The 25,872-nt window shown below is 40.0% G+C and overlaps 2 protein-coding genes across 2 annotated transcripts; one reads left to right on the top strand and one right to left on the bottom strand.

Annotated features, from left to right (window-relative positions):
- Window positions 1-1,011: 1,011 nt before the first annotated feature.
- On the top strand, window positions 1,012-19,442 carry tcp1 (t-complex 1). Its single transcript, XM_079802788.1, has 12 exons — window positions 1,012-1,311; window positions 4,316-4,401; window positions 4,498-4,626; window positions 4,890-4,987; window positions 5,069-5,179; window positions 8,273-8,454; window positions 8,540-8,666; window positions 12,084-12,259; window positions 12,349-12,472; window positions 13,200-13,392; window positions 18,559-18,722; window positions 19,011-19,442. Exons 1-12 carry the CDS (start codon window positions 1,239-1,241, stop codon window positions 19,222-19,224), a joined length of 1,677 nt encoding a protein of 558 aa, XP_079658914.1. The 5' UTR covers window positions 1,012-1,238; the 3' UTR covers window positions 19,225-19,442.
- Window positions 19,443-22,115: 2,673 nt separating this feature from the next.
- On the bottom strand, window positions 22,116-23,381 carry LOC307117747 (inactive serine protease 35; the record flags this gene model as incomplete). Its single annotated transcript, XM_079802789.1, has 1 exon — window positions 22,116-23,381. The coding sequence occupies one exon, from the start codon at window positions 23,379-23,381 to the stop codon at window positions 22,116-22,118; it is 1,266 nt and encodes a 421-aa protein (XP_079658915.1).
- Between the last annotated feature and the right edge of the window lie 2,491 nt (window positions 23,382-25,872).

The raw sequence follows: 25,872 nt of genomic DNA, 5'->3' as shown, positions 1-25,872 counted from the left end.
AGCGTCAAAGTGGAAGTTGCTTAGACTGTCAATGGAGGGACAAAAAGCTCTCAGATTTCATTGAAAATATCTTCACTTGTGTTCCTAAGATGAATGAAACAAAGACAGTAAAATTGTGTCTAACCATTAAAGCAAAGTCCAGAAAAATCCAAACAGAATAAACTATAAAGAAAAACAAAAATTCAATGCATGCGCTGCAAAAAAAAAAGATGTTCTTTCTCAGGATTGTTGTTTTCCAGTACAAATTCAAAACATCCTAAGATCAAGATACATTTAATGACATGCAAAATGAAGAAATTAAGTCTTGTTTTCTGAGAAATTTAACAAAATTAAGTGAGTTTATGCTTAAAAAAAGAACAAATATCTGTCACTGGGTATGAAAATCACTTAAATTTGAATTACGTTGATTTCTATGAACTTATTGGAAGATATGCGTTCTTGTTTTAATCATAAAATAACTTTCCCAAGATTTCTTATCTCAAACTTTAAGCTATTTTTGGTAAAAGTTATAAAGATCTGTTGGAAATTGTATTTTCAAACTTTAAAGTGACACAACTCATTGTGTGCTTTATTTAACTGGTCTTAAAAAGGTCTTAAATGTGCCTTCATAAAACAGAAACCCTGCTCTTATTGGCCTGAAAAGTGATACAAGAACACATATTATACAGACATTTGATATTTAATCTTATTAGATGACTAGTTAATTTGCATTTGATAGATTTTACGTTCAATAAAATATTTGCAGTGTGTTTGTAAAAGTTGTTTTATGCATGTTTGGCCTCAGTTTTTGTTTTGGCCAGCAGGTGTCCCCACCAGCGAGTGTCGCTTCGAACGATTCGAAACAGTGAATAAATTGATTCGAAGCTTTAAAAAGCTTCGGCTCTCCCATCACAATGGTGTACAAAGAACTGCCGCTGCTCCACCAGTCCACTAGAGGCACTCAATCTTAGGAAATACACTGACGAAAACCATCGAATAAATGACCAGATTCAAACAGGGAATTGTAGTTTTATACAACTTTCACGGTCGTTGGCTTAATCTGTGAGGTATATAGCTCTTTATAGACGTTAGTGTGTAGAGTCGAGTCTTTGGGGTGGTTAAGTGGCTCATGTGTGCGAGTGTGAACGGAAAGAAAGCTGCTTATCTAGATTGATCTGGAACTTTCCACACGCGCCCCTCCCGCGCGCACCCTACCCATAACCCACCGCGCGCATCTCCATTCTCTTCTCCTGTTCAACATGTCCATGACAGAGGGTCCGTTAACTGTGCTCGGCCACAGGACGAGCGGCGAGTCCGTCAGGGCTCAAAACGGTGAGTGTGAATGAGCGCGTTTTAGCCCGCGATGCGAGCAGAGAGGCGCGAGACACAGGCCCGGTGTGGCGATGTTTTTAACGGAAGAGCGGCAGCGGCCGGTGTCTCGAGCAGCACGTGCGGCTTACGGTGCGTTTATACTGGATCTACAACAAAAGGAGTGGCTGATGGGTTAATATCTCTGGGCTGCGCGCTGTCGGTTCAGTGATTGTGCATCTATAGGCGGTAGAGATGCTCATCACTGACACTGCGACATTATCAGACGAATGAATGCCTGTGATGGAGAAGTGTGTGTGTGTGTGTGTGTGTGTGTGTGTGTGTGTGTGTGTGTGAGTGATGCCATGATGGATGAAAAGCCTTGCGAACACCACACGATGCTGTAACCAGGAAGAAAGAGATATAATACATGTATGTCTTTGGTAACTGAAGACTTCTGCTATTGTGTGATGCTGCGTCCACGCCCCGTTTAGTGTCAGTTTAAAGGGATAGTTCACCCACAAATGACAATTATCCCATGATTTACCCCCCCTCAAGTCATCCTAGGTGTCTATGACTGTCTTCTTTCAGCCGAACACAAGAGTTATACCAACATATCCAGGCTCTTCCAAGCTTTATAATGGGAGTGAATGGTACCTTAGATTTTGAAGGCCGCAGAAGTGCCTCCATCCATCATAAAAGTAACGCATACGGTTTTACAAACTAGAATCACTGGCGCAAGAGGGCGAGTACACTATTTTTGGGTGAATTAACCCTTTAAGTCCATAGTGTGTAAACTGCCATATAAGCCCACACAGCGTAAACAAACACTTAAAGGCACAGTATGTAAGTCGTCGCCACTAGAGGTCGCTTATTCATAATTAAGGCGTAGCTTGATGCCGTTTTGTTTGAGCGTGGGATCATGGGAGTTGTCTTCAGCTCCACAGCCGATGGAAAGGCACTCGATTTGGGCATAAGTCATGTTCATGGATGAGCAAAGGTATTAAAGTTGTATTAACGGCACAATGGTATGAAGCGAGCTTAGTCTCCGCCTCAGACCGTTTGCTGAATGTCTGATGCATATGGCGCACTGGACACACTTCAGGAGTTTTGAAGTCTTCGTCTGATTGGTTGAATTCTACAGGACGTCCGCAAGATGAGTGTGTTGCGTTCTTTAATTCATAGATGAATCACAATCTTTGATTCAACCGATTCATTAAAACGTTGAATCATTCACTAACACACACTGTTGCTGTGAGATGCGGTTCTGCTGTGATATTTGTTGGAACTATTTTTGCTGCTGAAATAGAACAAAAACAGTCCATATTACATCTAAAATGTAAGTGACTTAATGTTAAATAATTGTTTATGGAACTGGCGTATGAAATCAGTGTTTTTTTCAGTCGTGATGGTATTCAGGAAAACAACACTCTTGTTAGTGTAATGTTGCTTAATTGTATCATATGTTATAAATATAAAAACTGCACAATTTTAACTGTGTATGTTAACTGAGTTTCTGTGTGTGAGCGGCGCTCATTTGTTTTCGATTTTCTCCTCGAGAGGCTGCGCGAGCCTCAACAGCTCAAGCTTGTCAGTTCGTTTTATATTATTATCCACTATCGATCTCCACTTGCACTAACTGAACGCAGAATCATTATTGCACTTTGGTGATTCCCTAGTTATTTTTTGTTTTGAGGTTTTAACCTGGATACTTGTCCGTTGGGCAAGTAACATTTTCACTTGTCCCGGACAAGTGTTAATGTCGAGCCCTGAGTCTGTCTAATAAAATATAATATATTAAAGCATCTTTGGTGTTTCCATGACAAGCAACGCACGGACACAATCCATGTCCTGGTTATTTGTCTGGATTTAAACATTGCTGGAAACTTTTAGGATTATGCAAGTACACAAGTCAACAAAATATATAACACTGTTCCAGTGGCTTTTGGATATTTTGATCTAAAAATCTTACATATTGTGCCTTTAAGTGACTTAGGGCGTTTTCACACCTACCTTGTTTGGTCTGGATTTTCGGACTTTTCAGTTTGGTCCGAATCAAAATTGCAGGTGTGAAACCTCCCCCGTACCACGGTCTGGACCAAACAGACTAAATTTGGTCCGACGAAAAGAGGTTGTCTCGGTCCGGATCAAACTGAACAAAGGTTCGGTTCGTTTCTAGTGTGAAAGCATTTTCTGTATGGTTCAGACTTTCAGACCATTTACAGGAAGTTCCTGTTTATGTTTGAATATTATATTATTTTAACTACATTGATTATGAAAAGTGAAAAGATGCGCAATCTGTCAGAAGACAGAAGGTCAGAAATGATTTTGAAAGAAATTTTGAATGATTTTGCTTAGAAAGCCTTTCTTTAATGTGAATTGTTTTGTATAAATCGTATCTTAATTTTAATCAATGTTTAATCAGATAATTGCCTGGATTTAATAAATAAGAAGCAAATAGTCTATAGCAGACAATAATCACGGGACCGATCACATGCTTTACACATGAACTGGAGCGCGTCTCAAATAAACCGAAACTCAGCAGCTACTTGCCTCACAAACATGAGAAATGTGTATATAAAGCTTGAAATGTCCACTTTTAAACGTATCGAAAAGAAAATAGTGGCAACGATATGCGTCCGTTCATTCATTCTTGTCAAAGACGCTGACGTCAGACGCACGTCCGTTTACAAACCAATCAATGTCCAGATCAGCCCACATAGATGATGACGAGTGGACACAAGTGTGTCATGTAAAGTTCTTTAGTGCGCTCGCATAACTGCAATGTGAAACCAAACCAAAACTAACCGAATGTATAAAATGTATCAAAACATGAACTTCGGTTCGGACCTTGGTGTGGACTTTCAGGTGTGAAAACACCCGTAGTCACATTTAACTAACCATTTGCATTTTAACTTTGCGTTAAAAACGTACACGGTAACGGTTTCGGAATGCAGGCTGAAATATACAATATTCAAATCATGTTAAAATCTTCATATGCTGATACGGTTTATTTGTTCATTTGCAGTCATGGCCGCTGCATCCATCGCTAACATCGTCAAGAGCTCTCTCGGCCCTGTCGGACTGGACAAGATGTTGGTGGACGACATTGGTGTAAGTTTAAGCTTGTTTCCCCCAGAGTGATATCAGTCCAGATCCAGTGTCCGGTTTGTTTGCTAATGCTGGTGTGTGTGTGTGTGTGTGTTTCAGGACGTGACCATCACCAATGACGGGGCCACCATCCTGAAGCTGCTGGAGGTGGAGCACCCGGCGGCCAAGGTCCTCTGTGAACTAGCAGAGCTGCAGGATAAGGAGGTTGGAGACGGCACAACATCAGTGGTGAGACATTTGTTACTTTCGATGAGTGTCTATTATACGTATATAAACATTTCCTGTTATAGTACCATCCATCTGTGCTTTGTCAGTGTGTGTGGCTATGCTAACAGGACACAGAATCTGTCTGTCGTAAACTGCGGGACATGCAGGTCTTCCCCTGCTGCCTCCCCATGTCTGGACCGCACATTAGACAATGCTGATTGAGTCTCAAAGTAGGATTGTGTTGTAGAAACCACTCATCTCTCTGTGTGTGTGTGTGTGTGTAGGTGATCATTGCCGCTGAGCTGCTGAAGAGTGCCGATGAGCTTGTCAAGCAGAAGATTCACCCCACCTCCATCATCAGTGGATACAGACTGGCCTGCAAGTAAGAGTCACTTCCTGTGCCGTTTGAGCATGAGTCAGCAGGACGTTAGCATTAATCGGTGTAATTTGCTGTGGTTCACAGGGAGGCGGTCCGATACATCAATGAGAATCTGACCATCGCCACAGATGAATTGGGCAGAGAGTGTCTCATCAATGCCGCCAAGACGTCCATGTCCTCTAAGATCATTGGAGTGTATCCTCTGTTGTGCTGTTACGTTGTTGGATTACTATCATGGTAGTGTCCAAAAAAATGTTGTTAGCAATTCCACTCCGAGGTATCAAAAAAGCATAATATTATGATACTATTATTGACGCTTGTTTCTGTAAGTGAAAGTAGCTTTCCGTAAGGCCGCGAGGAGAGTCTGCATTTCTCTTCAGAGTTTGAAATAGGGATGAAACGGTATGGAAATTTAACATCCCGATTATAGTGACCCAAATTATCACGGTTATCAATATTATCACGGTTTTGTTCAAATGAGATGGAAGTGTTCAAAAAGAAGAGATGCACACACTTAAAACATTTCAACAAGTTTTATATTTGAAATTCAACAAATAACTAAAGAGCCCAAACAGCATCCAAGTGAAATAATGCATATCCATATTTCCATATGATTTGACAGTTTATTTTATTAAATATCAAAATGTGTGCATCATACCTGACACCTAAATGATCACTTTACAGTCTTTAACTGTACAGTTTACAGTTTTATGACTGTCATTCTCTTCAAATGCTTTTGAAGTTTGAAACGTGTATAACGTTACCAATGTTGTATGTAACTTTAGAGACGGTCCCTAAATTCGCCAGCGTTGTGCCAGTCATATCAGATGCGCTGTGGTTCTGCTGTGTTTTTTTAAACCATTTTCGCTGCTGAAATAGAACAAAAACAGTCAACCACTGTATGATGAGTGAATCTCCTGCATACATCGCACATTTATCTCTGATCTGAGTGCATATTTCAGCGAGTGCTCTGAACGAAACTCCGGCTAATCTGAACGCCTCTGATTATGAGACATAGCATTCATAAACTCAATAGAAACACGTGTGAGTGGTTATAATGCGCAACGCGATTAACAGATGGCTTTTGAGAAGACTATAATAAGTTCTACAGCCAGAGTGGCTAGTGTGCAGCCGAAATAACGTTAACGTTGTTAAATGTCAAACCCTGATTATTATACCTTAAATGTCGCCCTAGTCTTGTCTGAATTTGTTCGTTCACTTCACGTTATTATTTGCCAGACGTAGATTTGGTATTGAGGTCAAAGTCCACTTGCCTTCCTTCCGTTCGTAGTTTTGAAGTGTTCCCCCTATTACAGCGACTTTCTTCTGGCATTTTCTGCAGACAAGGTGACCATCTTAGATTACGTTTCCCTCAGGACTTTAGTAAAAGCCAAAATATGACCACACCTCAGATTTGGTCCTTTTAGAAGTCTGAACAATCCCCGAGTGCTGTCACTGCCTTCTGACATTAAGGGCGTTTTCACACCTATCTTGTTTGGTCTGGATTTTCGGACTTTTCAGTTTGGTCCGAATCAAAATTGCAGGTGTGAAACCTCCCCCGTACCACGGTCCGGACCAAACAGACGAAATTTGGTCAGATGAAAAGAGGTCGTCTCGGTCCGGATCAAACTGAACAAAGGTTCGGTTCGTTTCTAGTGTGAAAGCATTTTCTGTATGGTTCAGACTTTCAGACCATTTACAGCAAATAGTCTATAGCAGACAATAATCGCGGGAGCGATCACATGCTTTACACATGAACTTGAGCGCGTCTCAAATAAACCGAAACTCAGCAGCTATGTGGGGTATGTGTATATAAAGCTTGAAATGTCCACTTTTAAAGGGTTAGTTCACCCAAAAATGAAAATTCTGTCATTAATTACTCACCCTTATGTCGTTGGACACCCGTAAGACCTCCGTTCATATTCGGAACACAAATGAAGATATTTTTGTTGAAAGCTGATGGCTGAGAAAGGCTTCAGATAGGCCTCCATTGGCATTCAGTACACTTACACTCCCAAGACCGATAAAAGGCACTTAAAATGTCATTACAAAGTCCATCTCACCACAGTGACTCTACAATAATCTTACGATGCGACGACAATAGTTTTTTGGGGGAAAAAAAAAATCAAAATAACACCTTTATCCAGCTTGTTCTTGTCTTCCGTGTGTGCCTCCACGACGCATGCGCGAGAATATGACGTAGCGCCAGGGCTCGGGATTCCATGAAATGCCACTCTAACCCCATTTTGAGCACTACGCCGAGACCTAAAGCACGATCAATGTAGAATCCAACAGCTGAGATACGCGCGTCTTCCTCTGATTGTAAACAAATCACTTCTGGGTCATGTGTCCGAACGCCGGATCTGCGTCATATTCTCGCACATGCGTCGTGGAGGCACACACGGAAGGCAGTTACAAGTTGGAAAAAGGTGTTATTTTGATTTTTTTTGCGCACAAAAACTATTGTCGTCGCATCGTAAGATTATTGTAGAGTCACTGTGGTGAGATGGACTTTGTAACGATGTTTTGAGTGTCTTTTATCCGTCTTGTGAGTGTAAATGTACTGAATGCCAATGGAGGCCTATCTGAAGCCTTTCTCAGCCATCAGCTTTCAACAAAAATATCTTCATTTGTGTTCCGAATATGAACGGAGGTCTTACAGGTGTCGAACGACGTGAGGGTGAGTAATTAATGACAGAATTTTCATTTTTGGGTGAACTAACCCTTTAAACGTAACGAAAAGAACATAGTCAAGCAATGCGCACTGTTCAATAGTGGCAGCGATATGAGTCCGTTCCACTGATCTATATCAGTGGTCCGTTCATTCATTCTTGTCAAAGACGCTGACGTCAGAGACACGTCCGTTTACAAACCAATCAATGTCCAGATCAACCCACACAGATGAGGGGACGCAAGTGTGTCATGTAAAGTTCTTTAGTCCGCTCACATAATTGCAATGTGAAACCAAACCAAAACTAACCGAAAGTATCAAAACGTGAACTTCGGTTCGGACCTTGGTGCAGACTTTCAGGTGTGAAAACGCCCTTATTCTCATTCAAAAAACATCGGTGCGCTGCGCCAGACTGACGCTGACTGGACAAGATTTACCGAGAGTTTTCACAATTGTGATAATCACACACGGTTTTAATGATAATAAAATTTTATACGATATTACTAACTGTCACTAAATTTTATCGTGAAACCGGTAATCGTTTCATCCCTAGTTTGAAACTGCATAAAATGACATTGACGTGCAAATTAAGATGTTGTTCCTTGACATTGTGCTAGTGATGCTGATTTTTTTGCTAATATGGTGGTGGACGCTGCCCTGGCTGTGAAGTTTGTTGATGGTAAAGGTGTTGCCCGCTATCCCATCAACTCCGTCAATGTGCTGAAGGCTCACGGACGCAGCCAGAAGGAGAGTTTCCTCGTCAACGGATATGCACTTAACTGCACTGTCGGATCACAAGGTCTGTTTGTGCACTGCTGGGTTTAATTGCCGTTTGTGTAGTATTCGTTAGTGTGACTGTGGTAAAATGTCTTGTGTTTGTTTAGGAATGGTAAAGCGCGTGTCCAATGCCAAGATAGCCTGTCTGGACTTCAGCCTGCAGAAAACCAAGATGAAGATGGGTGTTCAGGTGGTCATCAATGATCCAGAGAAACTTGACCAAATCAGACAGAGGTGTGGTCACATTGTTATAACCCCCTAAACTAAACCTTATTATTTATTTATCTTTTATGATGAACGCGTTAAATTGATCTAAAGTGAAAGACAAAAAATATGAAGAAGTATTTCCAAAAAATATGAAGGAGCTCTCAACTGTTTTGATAAGTATTGATGATGATCATAAATGTCATCATATTAGAATGATTTCTGAAGGATCATGTGACACTGAAGACTGGGGTAATGATGCTGAAAATTCAGCTTTACTATCATAGAAATATCAGAAAAGGTCTTTTTAAATTGTAATATTTCACAATATTACAATTATTTACTGTATTTTGAATCAACTGGGTTTGTTACAGTGCATTATTGTCACTTGACTTTCTCTATTTGATTTTAGTCATTTGAGTACCAATGTTTTGGACCCGTTTTGCGTATGTATTAGTGCTCGGATCACCAGAGGCGGATATTAATATCAAGTGTAAATAGTGTCCCTATTTGTCCCTATTCAGAAGGCTAAGCACCTCTTTTCAACACTATTGAAAACTTTTTAGGCCCTAATTTCTTTCCCTAAAAGTGCCAGCTTTCTATTATTTCTGATTGACGTTAGACTGCCACAGTGTCGGACATCAATCTTTGTTTTATGTTGGCAGAACACTACTCATCTACAAATGCATCTCATCTCAATGTGCGAATGAAGCGTAACTGGCACACATTGTGTTCCCAAAATGAATAAATAACGGTTATTGTAGTTAATCCATGGTAATCACAAATTAAACATGGTTTTGCTTCAAATCCATAGTTTAAAACTGTGTTAAAGATTATCTAATGAGAATGTACAACATGAATCCATTTTCCAAACCGTGTTTTTATCTTACCCTGAATCATTGTGGTACACTTATAATGCGTGTTTATATTGGGACAGTCCCTGCGTGACTCGCCATAGACACAAACAGAGAGAAGTAGCTCCGGCTGCAATGTTCTTCCGTTCTGTTTATTAACCGCTCGAGCGCTAAAAGTTACAGACTGCAGTAGGGATGCTCCGATCAGGATTTTTGCTGCCGATACTGAGTACCGATTTCTTGTCATGGTGATCGGCCGATACTGATCCCGATTCCAATGCTTCACTGATTTGTAAGCTCTTTGATCACAGTTAACCTTTTTTTCAGATAAAAAAAAAAAACTATAGATGTTGCCTTTATTATATTTTTGTTACATTTTTATGGTAATTATGTACTGTAATGTAACTTGTTTTAACAGGGTACTAAATAATCACAAAAAAATATTAATTATACAGTGAATATTTTAATATGCCTTATAAATGGGGTTTCTGCATAACACTATGCATATCAGGATACTTAATAGGGCTGTATTTTCTACGTTTTTCTATTTGAAAAAAAAAAAATCTGTATTTATTTTAATAATAATTTTATTTCACAGTCTGCCCAATGATGTCCTGAAAACAATGTTGATAAAGAAGGCTATAAACAAATACAGTGAATGTAATGTCGGCATGTATTAATAATTTTGTTTTTTAATTCACTGAATTAAAAATGAAAATAAAAACAAAAGCATATTAGCCTATATTTGATTACCCAATTATAATGGTCACTTTCATAAAAATATATATACTTGTAGGTTTAAAATTCTACATATGGCACATTTATTGTCCAACAACAAATATTTTAGAAATATGTATACTTTAGTCAGAATTATTGCATTCCTATCCTATAGCTCTCCGTCTGTTTGGCGCGGATTAGTGTTGCCAAGTCCGCAATTTTCCCGCGGAATTGGGCTACTTCATCACTGTTGCCGCGGGCTGTTCTTCATGTCCGCTGGTTGAAGAGACCCCAATTATGTGATATTTAGCCCCTGGAATGCGAATTTTAGTAGGCAACCATGCCAAAATAACCACATATATTTTACCGCCCAAATGCGGGGAGGGTTTTGTTGTGAAACCTGGCAACCCTGGCGCGCTGCGGTGCTCGAAAGTCTGAATTTTAGCGGAGATTCACATGCAGAAGGCTCGTCGTCTCCTGGCAGAAAAATGGACATATTTGCATGACTTTCTAACATTTACAGATGGAGAATATCCCTGTGAAATGTAAGTTATGCACTGAAGAAAGCATCACATTTCAAACGGATTAAACACCGCAGGTATTTGTCTGTCTGTCAGCACAAGATCTCTCAGAGCGTCTGACAGTGATAGGGCGAGCTGCTTTAAACTATAAGTTACGCCTTAACAATGTCTTACCAGTTATTTTAAAGCCCTTAATATAAAGCATGTATCATGTTTAGGACAAATTGTATCATGCACTTTCCCTGCATCAGCTCACTCTGCGTACTCCGCTTCTGAATAGCAAAAAAGTTACTAAGCAAAAGGACAGTTTAAATCCCTACATTAACATGATATTAAAGAAAAACAAAAATGCAAAAAACAGGAACTCCGTGTTACCATATTAGAGGACTGTTCTGCAGGAACACACACACATTCGCTCTGGACACAATGACCTGTTACTGTCCTTTTTTTATCCTGTAGAAACATCTTGCCTTTTATATTCAGTTACACGCTGTTATCCCTTTACACACTTACTAATAATATCATAAAATGCTTGTTACATGTTGACTTTTAAACTTAAATGTAGTGTCCAACAGCAGATATTTCAGCTAAATGAATGTGTACTGAATATTAACTCTCTACTACTCGCCGGCACTTGTTCAGTGAAGTTTGAAGCTAAAAATGCTGGTGTCAGGAAGAGCCTTCCTGCAAAATGGAAATACTTGCGTGAATTAGTAACATTTACAGATAAGGACATAACCTGTAAAATGAACGGTTTGCGCTTCACACACATCTGTTAAAGCACATGACGGGGTATGTTAAACGCTAATACATTCGCCTAAAGCTTAAGAATTCTCATGTTTTGGGCATTTGGATCACGTACCTTTCCTGCATCAGCTCGCTCTGTTTCCACTCCACTATTTCTAGATGCATTTTGTCAGCATTTTGAAATGCGTTATTCAGTGCTATATTTTGGCGCGGATGGTGGAAGTTTTCCATGCACAGACGGAAGACCCGACTAATCAATAATGAGAAACGTCAGCGATTTTCAATATCGATTATCAATTTGATCAATTAGTTGTTGCAGCCCTACAACAAACTTTATACTAAATCAAATCCCAGCATTTTGATAAGGACATAAAGCCATATAACTCTTGTGATTTTAGTTTGTTTGACGGATACTTTGCCAAAGCAATGGTGCAAAATACAACGTTAGAGACGTTTTATGTTATGAGAAGTTCAAATGTTTTCGGTTTATTATGAAACACTGGTAGCACAAATGCGATTTACCTAGACTCTGTCGGCTGCCATTGTACTATCACTGTATAATTGACGCTTCATTTGAATTACGTGCCTCTTCTGCATCTGTTTCCCAGGGAATCGGACATCACGAAGGAGCGCATTCAGAAGATCCTGGCGTCTGGGGCTAATGTGATTCTGTCCACAGGAGGCATTGATGACATGTGTCTGAAGTACTTTGTAGATGTGGGAGCCATGGCTGTGAGGAGAGTGCTCAAGAAGGACCTCAAACGCATCGCCAAAGCAACTGGCGGTCAGCTGACTACTACACTTGCTTTTATCTACACTTAAGCTTAGATTTACGCCTTCTTTAATGTCAATGTATCCACTTGTCCCCTATAGCCACTGTTTGCTCGTCTCTGTCTAACCTGGAGGGAGAGGAGACGTTTGAGGTGTCCATGCTGGGTCAGGCGGAGGAGGTGGTGCAGGAGAGAGTGTGTGACGACGAGCTCATCCTTGTCAAAAAGTGAGATCATGTTCCTTTTCCGTTATCAGAAGGACGGAACTTGTCCCTGATATTAACTATATTCTGAAGATGCACGTTTAGTATGCCTGCCCATTGCATCCTCCAGAGGTTAAGCAATGTGTAAAAGTCCACAAAGCCAGTGTAGTAAACGTGTGGCTCATGAAATCACTTCCGGTTCCTTTTGATCACTCTACCTTAGTATTATCATGCAAACGAGCGTTAAATCTTTTTATCTGTATATCTCAAGTTAAAGATATTCCAGAAAAATACAGATAAGATAAGTCTCAAGTTAAAAAAGTATAAGTCAAATAGGTGTAGAAGTCACATTTTATTATTAAATTCCGAAATCATGTAAAATAACAGTAAATAATTATAATGAATGGCACTAGAAATTGTTCGATTAGCCTAAACAAATTTAAAGCAGAACTGAATTACTGCTGTGTGGGAAATGTGCTACAAATAAACAAACGTTTAGCTTTGGTTGACAATACTTTAGTTTTAATGATGAATACGGCTGCAGGGTCAAGTTAGTAATGCTAGAACTGAAATGTTGTGTGTTTTGCGTGCTTGATGTTAATTTCATTATGTCACTTGCTTTGGATTGTAAGTCTCAGCACATTTTGCTCTTAACTCCACTGCATGGGACCTTTTAGAAATGTTTTGCATTGTAAACAACTTTGTTTTAGTAACACTTCATGCCTTATTCTTTTCCCTCTCTGCATTTCAGCACAAAGGCACGTACATGTGCCTCTCTCATCTTGCGCGGGGCGAATGACTTCATGTGTGATGAAATGGAGCGCTCTCTGCATGACGCCCTGTGTGTGGTGAAGAGGGTGCTGGAGTCCAAATCAGTGGTGCCAGGAGGTGGCGCTGTAGAGGCTGCACTGTCTATCTATCTGGAGAACTATGCAACAAGCATGGTGAGGACCACGTCTTTCACAGCTGCTGGGAACTTGTGTGCATGTTTATGTGAAGTCCATCAAGTCATGTTACATTGAAACAAACCAACATGGGTACATTAGGTTACACTTTATCTTAGTGTCATTTGTTACATGTACTTATCATAGTAATAATAGTAAATTGCATGCAACTAATCCTACCCTAACCCTATAGTAAGAACATGTTGTTAATTATTATTATTACTCTGTACTTAAATGTATAATTACACTGTAACAGACACCTTAAAGTGTATTACTGTAACTATACATTTAAGTACCGAGTAATATTAAGTACATGTAATTTTGGGTTAGTTGCATGTTATTATGCATCATTTATTGTTAACACAGTGACACTGTAAAATAGTGTTCAGTGCTTCCCACCGATTAGAAACCAATTTGTGGTGGCGGGTGGGTGGGGGTATTTGGGGGTTGGTGATTGGCACAAATGTCGATTCAGTATCAATACATATGTATATAGCCTACTGTACATATAGGGAAAAATACGTTTGCCTTTTAAGAACTATTTGAAACTTTTCTTGGAAAATTATATTTTCTCGCATTCATTAATATTCAATTGTGTGCTCATATAAGTATCATTAAATTAAAAAATATTAGGAAGTAAGTTATTAACGTTTTAAAATTTCACATGTCTAAATATGTATTCAAATGCAAAACCTAAAAATAAGCAGTAATGATCTGCACACTATGCTGCACTGTTTACCAAAAATTGCTGCAAATACCGGTATAGTTGTATTAGTGAAGCTGTCATCTATCCATTGAAATGTATTGACAGCGCAGGTTTGTGTGGAACTATTGAGTGCTCCGTGAACCACATGACCGTGCGCGCCACCGGGAGATGAGAGCATGTCGCAACTCTGTTTTTCAACGCCTCTGACTTTAACTGCCACATTAGCGCCAAAACGCTATTTATTGTTTGAATTTCGTATTAAAACTTTGTTTCATATGAAAAGCAGGTTTGGCCATTAGAGAGCTAGAGACGCGCGTGAGTGACAGAGAGACGGAGGGAGAGCAGGGAAAGCAAATGCAGCTGAACGAATTAGTGTTAGACCGATATGTCGGCCGAGATTTGCGATTTTTACGTGTATCGCATTGGCCGATATAAGGCTGCTGCGTGCACCGATATTTTTTTCCCCTGCATTATTTACAGACAGGCGTCCACAGGGAAGCTCTCACTGTCTTCAAACTGTCTTGCTCTCCCTCCCTCGCGCATATTAATCAAAATCAATTGAGAATTGACACAATGGTAAAAGGTCGAAAGACTGAAGTTTCACGTGGAGCATTGGGAGATTTTTTCCTGAATTACCGCTGGTGTTGCTCTACAAGAGATTAAGTTAAGTGCACCTACACTCTAAAAAATGCTGGGTTAAAAATAACCCAAGTTGGGTTGAAAATGGACTAACCCATCAATTGGGTTGTTTTAAGCAAACATTTAACCCAATTGCTGGGTTAGTCCATATTCAACCCAACTTGGGTTATTTTTAACCCAGCATTTTTGTTGAGTGTAACCATTAAATGACTAGGTTGTAAATAGTTTTAAAATGAAGTATAGTACAGTCAGTGTGCACTTTATTATGCTGCTTGCTTGTTGATACTGTGCAATAGTGTAATTATTTTATCTATGATTTAAATATTTATTTTCAGAATTTATTTTCACCACTGAACTCTTTTTTTTTTTTCTTGTTCTACCTCACCTGTTTTTACTATTTGTTAAATAATTTTTTTTTTAGTTCAATAAATATTCCTTTTTTTTAATTGTAAATTTTAAATTGTTATCATCCTGATCATTGTGTCATTTTTATGATGTAAATTGAGGGAGCAAAAGCAGTATCGGCTCCAAATATCGGCTCAAGAAAATCGGCAGCCCGTATCGGTCATCGGCTAAGGCTGATGAAAAAAAAATTGGCATCGGCACTAAAAAAATCCATATCGGTCGATCCCTTCAACGAATACGCTGCTTGTTTTAAATAGCGTTAAAAAAAAGAAGAACGACGCGCAATATGGGGCGGCCGGTGTTGATTCTGTGGCGCACCGCCACAAATTAGTCTATGTGTGGGAAACACTGAGTGTTACAATTATAGCTGATGTATAAATGCGACAATCTTTTATTGTCAGAATGAAGTTGAGACCAGTTTCTACAGGTTTTACTGTGTTGAGTGTGATTGCATGCATGGACACACTCCCATTATTGTTGCTGCTGTGCCTGTTCGATGGCTTGTGTGGTTGCACGGTGAGAGTCGTGAGACGGGGAAAGGACAGATAAACAGCTCCGCTGACAGCTGCGTCCATCCTGCTCGGAACTAACATGCCTAATTTATCATTGAGACTTATTAACCCTCACAAGACCTGTTTGTGATCGGTTACAGACTATACAGAATTCATTTGTTTTATCCGTTGAGAAATGGATGTGTAGTTCAGGGTAGTTTCCACTCGTCCTGGAAAACCTTGTTGTTGTCCTGGAAAGTTTTTCTTTAGCCGAGAACAAAGAGTTCATCACTGGCCCTAAACAATTACCACAAGTTGCAGAAAGGGCAATGTTCAGGAATGCTGAGTTTTGACACGTGAGAGTATTTTCAATGATGATGTTTAGTCTTTTGTTGCCACTTGCAGCAGTTAGATAATGTTATTAACTGCTCAAATTTATGCAGTGGATGTTAACTGGTAAGAAGCTCCCTAATCGCATAATTGTGTTATAAAGTCAGAATTGCGCATGTTTATATCACGATTATGTAAACTTGCACATTGCGACTTCTCGCTACTCTGACTTTTTCTACACAATTGCAATTACCTTTATCTTTTTATTCTGTGGCGAAAACAAGCTTCCATAGTCATAATCATAATGTATGATTAAGAGCTCATATTAAAAAATATTTTTACAGTTAAGTCATTGCAATAAACTACGTCTTTTTAAAGACTAAAGCCCTATTCGCACGGGATTAGTATTATCTGGGGACCTCTGGTGATTTGTAATAATTGCAGAGAATTTGTTTGTGATCTTAATCCCGTGCGACTCGGCCATGTCTGTAATATGTAAAGTAAAAATTACCTACCATATTTCGCCAAACACTGAGGTCCTGTGATATTAGTCTCGTGCGAATCGGCATCTCTGTGATTTGGCCGGGATTAGGGCGGATCATATAATTTTTGCAAGGTTTTTGTTTCCTGTGCGCATTTTTATCTTTATCTTTCACGAAGAATGGAGCTAGGCTGTTCATAATGCGCACCGTTATGAATCCCGTGCGGCCGCGCGGATTATATTTTCACTTTAGAATGAGCACCAATTTGGGAGTAAATTGCTTGAATGGTGTGTTTAATATTATTCTTAATGAAAAACACAAAAACAGAACAGTACAATGACAACTCGCTTAAATGGGCGCTTTTACAGTTAGGTTTGAAACTGAATCTTCCGCCGTATATTGTTATTATTGCTCAGTTCAGTTTTTAATTGTAGCGTCTGTTCTCTAACTGAACTAAATTATTTGTATTACTATAAAACAATCAAAATGATATCGATACGACTGTTTATAATTTCATACAGCTATATCTATAACGAAAAAACATTTACAAGTCTTGACATCAGAGAAGTCATTTACATCATATCCGGGAGATAAGTCAGTAAATTCGAGTAAAATCACAGGCTTTGCTTATCCTGTGCGAATGCGCCACGCAAAATTCAGATGTAGGGGAGTCATTTCTAAATCACACGAGGTGCCCAGATAATACTAATCCCGTGCGAATAGGGCTTTAGAGCAATATTTGGCATGATCCTTGTATTTTAATCCTGTCAGTAAAATTGAAAAAGTCCTGAAATGATCGCTGAAAAAGAGTGGGAACCCTGGTAGTGATTCATCTGTAAACCTCTCCAGACAGACCTACTGTTAGCTTTGATGTTAAATGAAGCTATACATCAGTAGGGATGGGTATCGTAAAGGTTTTAACCGTATTACTACTCTTACCTATACTGCTTATCGATCCGGTACTTTAACGGTATTCTTATCGGTTCTTTTTTTAATAATAAAAAAAAAACTAATTAAGAACATAACACTGCTTTATAATATGAAAAGTAAAATATCTAACGCAAAAGAAACAGGAATGTTTGAACTAAACATAAGATACAATATAAGAACAATGAAACAAATGTTAAATAAATACACAATAAAACAAAGACACAAATTCACAAAAACAACAGTACTTTAATTTCAGGAAGGTCTACCAACATTAAGTAATACGGCCTACAAAGAAATCTAGTAAAGTAATGAAATGTAAAATAACGCTCCATAGTTTTGTATAATTGATAGATTAATACTTATTAAAGCTAAAGTTATTCACTCAAGAGCTGTGCATATTTTCTCTTTGCCTTTTGTTTGATTCACATTAATGGCTCAATCGACAGCAGGTTTATTAGACGCTGCCCCTTTAAGACCTAATGCATAATATCATATTCTCCCATTTCTCCAAACTATTTTCACCCATTTAAGACTTAAACTGTGTTTAGGTGACTACTCTCCAATCCGTCTATTTGTTGTGTATTTGATGGTTTAGATGCGCACACGAAGCCTAATGTATAATGTGCAAGTCGGTCCGTTTCACAGCACGCACGCGCGCACACACACACAGCTGCCTTGAAGTTGGAAACCGCGTCTCTTCCATGGATTATTGTGCATTTAATAGCTCTTTTTATCACCAAACACGTCCTGCATTTTAGCAACAGTAGACACTGCCTTTTACAACAATCACCGATTCTGACGTTAAGTTTGGGTTTAGGGTATATTTCTTCATTTCTCCAGTACCGATAGCGTCAGAGCTTCTCGATACTGCGCTGCGGTCTTTCATAATTTAGCACCAGGGCTCATTTAATACCGGGTTTCGGTACTTATCCCTATACTTCAGTGAGATTTCAGATATATTTTTTTTGTTTTTTTTCACATTGAATTGCTGGATTCTCAATGAATTGTTAAAACCACAATCCTGAGAAGAATAGTCGATGTTGCAATGAAAGTTCTGTTTACATTTTTCAATATTCTGTGGGGAAATAAGATGGTCACTGTTGCACACTGTTGTTAATAGTGCTTTTTAATAATTTGCTTGTGAAGTTGTGCGTATGCATGTAACTATTGTGTGTGTTTGTAGGGTTCCCGTGAGCAGCTGGCTATTGCTGAATTTGCTCGCTCTCTGCTCATCATTCCTAAAACTCTGGCAGTCAACGCCGCGCAAGACTCCACTGACCTGGTGGCCAAACTCAGAGCCTTCCACAATGAGGCTCAAGTCAACCCTGAACGCAAGAACCTCAAATGGTTAGTTTCGCTCTCTCCTCATCACACAGGGAACCTGTTCAGGTCTTGGATATACGACTGTACCGTCAGACAAACATACAATCAGGAATGAAAAATGTGGTGTTTAGAAGTAAGGTTTTGGTTTACTTGCCTAAAATGGCTTTTCCACTGGTTTTGTTGATTGATGGGATTTTGACAATAATCTGGAAGTTATGTGGCCTATTATGGATTAAACTAAGAGCCAGTGCAGTTTAAAAATAGATGGATTACTCTGTTTAACTCTGTTTATTTGTGTGTGTGCGCTCTTAGGATCGGGTTGGACCTGGTAAATGGAAAGCCAAGAGACAACAAGCAAGCGGGAGTGTATGAACCCACAATGGTCAAAACCAAGAGTCTGAAGTTCGCCACAGAGGCAGCCATCACTATCCTTCGAATCGACGACCTTATCAAGCTCTACCCTGACCAGAAAGAGGGCGGGCCCTCCTACCAGGATGCTGTCCAATCAGGCTCTCTGGAGGATTAAAGTCCAGCTGCATCAAATTATCAGTTGGCCGGTTCTGGTGTCACTCCGCTCAGCTTTGTATTTATATTTGGATCCAACAGATGAGCTGTTAGTGTAGAATGTGCACTTTGTTTGCGTTACTTATTTTTTGCCAACATGGCTTTGTGTCATGTGTAATGTAACACGTTCCTTTTCTGCCATTTCAAAAATAATAAACCAGAATGGTGTAAAAAGGAAAATTGTTTGACTTTTTTTTTTTTGTAAAAGATATTAAAGCCATGTATTGTGAATCAAAACCACAGAAGCGGAGTTTACAGTACATTTATGATATGATACTTTCGTATTTTAACTGAATGGACATTATTAAAAGTATTTAACTTTAAATAAATACAAATACAATGACCAAAAAAAGATCACCCCAGTTAAGAGTTACCTACACATCCTTTTAAACCATGAATGTCTGAGCTACTACTTTCCATGCAGCAAAACCGGATGGGGATTTATACTGATTTAAGGTTGCTGCCTTAAATTAAGTACAATCAACTTCGATGTTGAAGTCATATTAACTTAAATTGCATTAAACTGACTTTTAAAAAGTTGAATCTTATTGAAAAACATGTCACAACTTATTTTATTTTTTTTATAGTGTAGATCATATCATTTACATCACTTTTTTTCTCAAACTTTTAAGCTGTTATTCACAAATCCCTTTTCTCTCAGCAGTAGCATGAATCACCATCCACTTTTCTTCTATTGAAAACATGCAACTGGTGACATTCTCATATTTGGGTAAACTCGTCAAAAACTTAAACAGAAATCATACTGAATGTCAAGTTGTTTTGCTTTTCAGTAGTTAACTACTTGGCCTCAGCTGGTGATGTTGGCTTTTCAACATAAACTTGGCCTGAACATGACGGTACAAAGCCTACAGTCTCAAAGTTTGCCAATAAAAACAGAAATAAATATACAGCTTGTGGGGAAAAAAGGCATTTCCTTTATAGATGCTCCATTTGTGCACGCAACTACTCGCCATGGACTTTCCATTGGGTCACAGATATGACCAGTTATGAAGTTTGCATCTAGACCGTCCCAGCAGTCTGAAGGACTTACTAGCCGCGTTTCCACTGTTGGGCCAGAAGCTTGTATGCTAGTGCATGCCAAGGCCAGTCGCATTTTCACTGTCACTTCCAGGGCTGCTTTGGGGCCGATGGCCAGGGGGTTTTTGGCCTGCCGAATACCTTGGTCCAAAGTGGGCCAACGGGGGCTCGAGGAGTGGTCATGAACAGAGTCAGGAGAGGGTCAACACTGCTACTCATTTCCAATGTTATTATACCAGGCTACCAGCTAACTTCAACATTTAAAACAATTCTCAGCTCAAAACTCACTTTTTAGGCTGTGTTCACACTGCAGGGCTTAATGCTCAATTCCGATTTTTTTGCAAGGCCGTTCACATTTCCAATTAAATGCGACCTTTTGTGATCATCTGTGTGAACGTGAAATGACCCAGAAGTGACCCGCATGCGCAGAAGAGTACTCAACGGTCAACGACGTCACTTGTTGTTTACGGAAGTAGCCAAATATGGGTGTCAGCATTGGAGTTCGTTTAGCTTTATTAAAGTTATTTTCGCAACGGAGCCAGCACCATTACAACCTTCTCATGTTAAGAAGAAAATTAAAAAAGAGGAGGAGAGCAAGGTTTTTGGCCATGGCGTTTTGTGGAGCAGTGGTAGCAACGTCGGTACAGAGAAACGTGTGTGTGCGGAGTCGCAGCCAGGAGTGGTGGGATACTGATGTGAGTGGCTTTACTGATACCGAATTCGTCAGTAACTTCAGAATGACCAGATCCACCTTCAATTATGTTTGCGAGCGCCTTCAACTAACTTAGTCACGGGAAGAGACACGTCTGCGGCGGCCCAAAACAGTGCAGAAACGCGTTGGAGTTGGAGTGTATTGGCTAGCAACAGGTGCGTACTTCTTCTTTTATTGGCGGTTAGCAACTATTTCTTGTGCATTACCGCCACCACTGGACTGGAGTAAGGAACGGGAGTTACAATGATGACGTTTGTCGCGTATCAACGACGTGCGGGTCGGATACATGTGACCTGGCAGTTCAGACTGAAGACGCATTTCAAAAGATCGGATATGTATCAGATTTGGACCACATACCCAAGTGGCCTGGGTCGCATTTGAAAAGATCGGATCTGTGTCGTTCAGACTGTCATGAAAAGATCAGATACAGGTCGCATAAGGGCAAAAAAATCGGAATTGGGTCGTTTCAGCCTGCAGTGTGAACGCAGCCTTAGACACCAGAGAGTGTTTGAAATGAATTCCTTGCGATAGGGATTCTGATCACCGTATAAGGGATATGTATATATTGTGTCTTTGAAACCAGACTAAAGCTTCGGCATAATAACATGCACCTCGGTTAACTCGTATAAATGGAAGGTGCAACTGAATAAGTATGTGTTCTCTTTATTTGTGAAAGGGTAAGTATACCAGTTTGATTCAGCAAGATTGATTAGCACTGCTAGTTAATAAATTATTGCCACTAACTTTGTATTTATTTATTGTAAAACATTGATCAAATATCGATTCTGGAATCTTAAGTCTTTAAGACCAAACAATCACTTCTGTCATGCTTATTTTGTGAACTAGCTAGTTTTGTGTCAGCTGGTGAAATGGTGGGGTTGTTTGGCGTTCTATGTAGGTGTGTTAAAGGGTTGTAGGGAAGTGCTGTGGAGCTACTGGCTCAACAGTGCAATGACTTCATTTTGGGCTCGGTGCTTGAGGTCCGAGGCTATTGGCCTCGCATGGCACATTGTTAGTCTTGGCTACCACAGGCCCGACAGTGGAAAAGCGGCTATTGGCAAGTTGGATGTAATACATTTAGTTACTTCCAAAAAAACTTTTTTTCAGGCCAGTTTACACTGAGTAGCATCTCCATGGATCCAGTGGCATATCTGGGCGTACTTGTTGGGTGTTATTCTGACTGCCACATTATAGTCCTTCTGTATCCCATCGACATCCACCCACTGGTGTCCAGAGAACACACCAATTACCTTCCTCTTCCACTTCCCTTTTCCTGCCTGATCTCGTAGCCTTACGTACACCCCGGCTCCACTCGACCCCTTCTGCGCATCGCAATATTGGTACATCAGGTCGTTCGATTCCTCTAAGACCGAACAGAAGCGGTAGACCACTTTCCCTAATTGGTCATTATCGAAACCAGAGAAATGGATTCTTCCAGCGGGGATGTCCTTGACTACCGGAACAACGCCTAACTCCATGAACTTCATCTTGTGGGGCCGTTTGAGCTCCAGAAGGGCGTAATCGTAGTCAGCTGAGACCTCCTTGCCTGCTCTCCTCATCCAACCGTTTGGCACTTGAGTTAGTTTGACACGTGTCCACCGGAACACGGGTTGTCTGGAGTCGGTGTCTCGCCTAAAACGGTTCTTCCTTTTCCTCCTGTGTTCTCTAACTTTTTGAAGTAGTTCTCCTTCAGTGGCTACATCTTCACTTCCTCTTCTCTTTTCTCCTCCCCTCCTGCCTCCTCGTTGGCGCCCTCCCCTGCGTTTGGAGCGAAGCTTCATGATACCCACTCGGAGCTTCTTGGTCCCTTTCAAATAGTCTTGTCCATCATGGACACAGTGGGCGGAAGTCAGTACGTGTCTTGGAGAAACCAAGATGCCTGAGCAACCCGTAGAGAGCTTCACTGAGGCAGAAAATGGGTAATTGGTGGTGAAGTGTTTATCCGTGATCACAAAGCGCCCGTCCATGCCGTAAACCTGCCGTTTTCTGCGTGTAAGGCGTCCTGTCTCGCAGACAACGGAAGAGGACGTGTTTCTTAATTCAGTGTCCCCCTCCAGTTTTACTTTGGTGAAGATGCGTGTTCCATTCTCGTAGATTGTTTCATAAGACAGTAGTCGTTCCAGTTCAGCAGGCCCCGGTTCTGGCAGCTTTCGCTGGCACTCAATCCCACACATCTCTCCTGGCTCGCTTACGTCGTCAGCAGTGAATTCCGGGCTTTGAAGCCTCACTGTGCTTTCGTCCAGGATCACTGGGACTTTAATCTGTGTCAAGTGGCAGTCATCTTCATAGTTAGTGGTAGAAGCACCAGTAGAGACCAAAGAAACAGCCAATGCAGTCAGACTGAACAACAAAGATGGAGGGCCTGTCATTTTGCTCTACCTGAAAGTAAAGAGACAAGATTTCAGAAGCCAATTGGATAAACATAGCCATTATGTGAAGACTGTGTAATATAGACACAACCAGTTTTACTCGTTGAGAGATTTATTCATGAGGGAATACCTAATAATAATAATAATAATAATAATAATTACCTAATAAGTTTATTCTTACACATGATGTGGAGTTAGTCTATGCTGTGGGTGCATTCATTTGAACCGAAACAGACTTTATGGGAGTGGCTTGATGTAGCACATGACATGCAGATAACTTAAAAGAAACTTTAGTAGTAGATATATGTTTTTAGTATAATGCTGTCACATAAATCTGCTTCAAAGGTAAAATTAAATTAATTGCTAATTACATCATTGAAATAAAAATGTAAAGCCTGTACAAATACTAGAAATTGTTAATATAAATTATTGGGAATCGTGATTTTTTTTCATTTATCTTTTATAACTTTTATGTAATTTTGGTTGCTTGGCTGTTTCCTTATAAAGGTCCAGAAATTTGCAGTTTTTTGCAAGGTGGCTTTTTTAATTATATGACGTAATTACGTGTCTTAAAGTCTTACCGCCAGCCAAGCCAAGGGTGCTGATCGTGGGAACACGAGAATGCGCAGTAATCTCAGACAATTTAATCCAATTTTAGTCCAATCCACAAATTCATTTGAAGAACCAAATTAGCCAGAGATCAGTTATCATGATCAGCAGATCTGGGATCTGTCAAATCATCTCAGATGTATTAAAGGGTTAGTTCACCCAAAAATGAAAATTCTGTCATTAATTACTCACCCTCATGTCGTTCGACACCCGTAAGACCTCCGTTCATCTTCGGAACACAAATGAAGATATTTTTGTTGAAAGCTGATGGTTGAGAAAGGCTTCAGATAGGCCTCCATTGGCATTCAGTACATTTACACTCACAAGACCCATAAAAGGCACTTAAAATGTTGTTACAAAGTCCATCTCACCACAGTGATTCTACAATAATTTTACGATGTTTTTGTGCGCAAAAAAAAAATCGAAATAACGACTTTATTCAACCTCTTCTTGTCTTCCGCGTGTGCCTCCACGACGCATGCGCGAGAATATGACGTAGCGCCGGGGTTCGGGAATCCATGAAATGCACACTTTAATCCCATTTTGAGAACTATGCCGAGACCTAAAGCACGATCAATGTAGAATTCATCAGCTTAGACACGCGCGTCTTCCTCTGCTTGTAAACAAATCGCCTCTGGGTCATGTGTCCGAATGCCGGATCTGCGTCATATTCTCGCGCATGCGTCGTGGAGGCACACACGGAAGACAAGAACAAGTTGGATAAAGGTGTTATTTTGATTTTTTTTTTCGCAAAAAAACTATTGTCGTCGCTTCGTAAAATTATTGTTGAGTCACTGTGGTGAGATGGACTTTGTAACGACGTTTTAAGTGCCTTTTATGGGTCTTGTGAGTGTAAATGTACTGAATGCCAATGGAGGCCTATCTGAAGCCTTTCTCAGCATCAGCTTTCAACTAAAATATCTTCATTTGTGTTCCGAAGAGGAACGGAGGTCTGACGGGTGTCGAACGACATGAGGGTGAGGAATTAATGACAGAATTTTCATTTTTGGGTGAACTAACCCTTTAAGCGACGCATGAAGAACGGACCCCAGGTTAGTCTCGCGTAGCCTGACGTCAGAAGGTCTGGGGTTGTATTCACAAAACAATTTAAGGCTAAAAGTAGCTCCTAACTTGCCGATTTAGGAGAAACTCTTAAAAAATAATGGTTGTGTCAGTCCTAATTTTAGGACTCCTAAATTTTTGCTCTAAGAGTATTTCACAAAGAATTTTAGCACTAAAACTAGCTCCTATCTGTGAAATGTTAGGAGGAGTCAAGAGGTCAAGAGTCTTAAGTCACTAAGACCAAATCACTAAACAATCCTAATGGCTGTTGCAGACCTCTCTTCCACCTTTTCTTCTTGTCTACTCAACGTTCTATTATAATAAAATGGCAAAAATAATATTAATTTATTTAATAAATACTCTGTGGCAGTTGTTTCACGAGTTCACACTTATAAATGGAGTAAAAGAGTAAAATAAGACTATTTGGCATGCTGTCCAAGGGGATTGAGGGCTCCGAGCTCAGGATTTAGCCCAAACCCAGAGTTCTGCCCCATACCCCCGGCTGGGCCGAGACTGTGACGAGTCGGGGTGGCGGAGGGATGCAGAAAACTGTAGAGGTGAGTCGACTTTGTATACTTTATATATGCCTCTTCTCGAGCTGATTAGGTAGTGCTCCTCCCGAACAGGCATAATTTGTCATTTGAATTCTGCAATCTCTCGAGGCAACATTTGCTTTTAAAAACCATTATTTGAATATTGCAACTTGAAACCTCATTGTACAATATTTCTATGATTCAATCACTGACAGAGACTCCTCCCCTATCAGACAATCACTATGGCCATAGTTAGTAAGCGTGTTGACATCATCCATAGCAACGAG

The sequence above is a fragment of the Gobio gobio genome (assembly GCF_949357685.1).
Source record: "Gobio gobio genome assembly, chromosome: 21".
NCBI classification, from domain to species: domain Eukaryota; kingdom Metazoa; phylum Chordata; class Actinopteri; order Cypriniformes; family Gobionidae; genus Gobio; species Gobio gobio.
The sequence above is the reverse complement of the archived record's forward strand: the minus strand, read 5'-3'. Positions and strand labels throughout refer to the sequence as shown.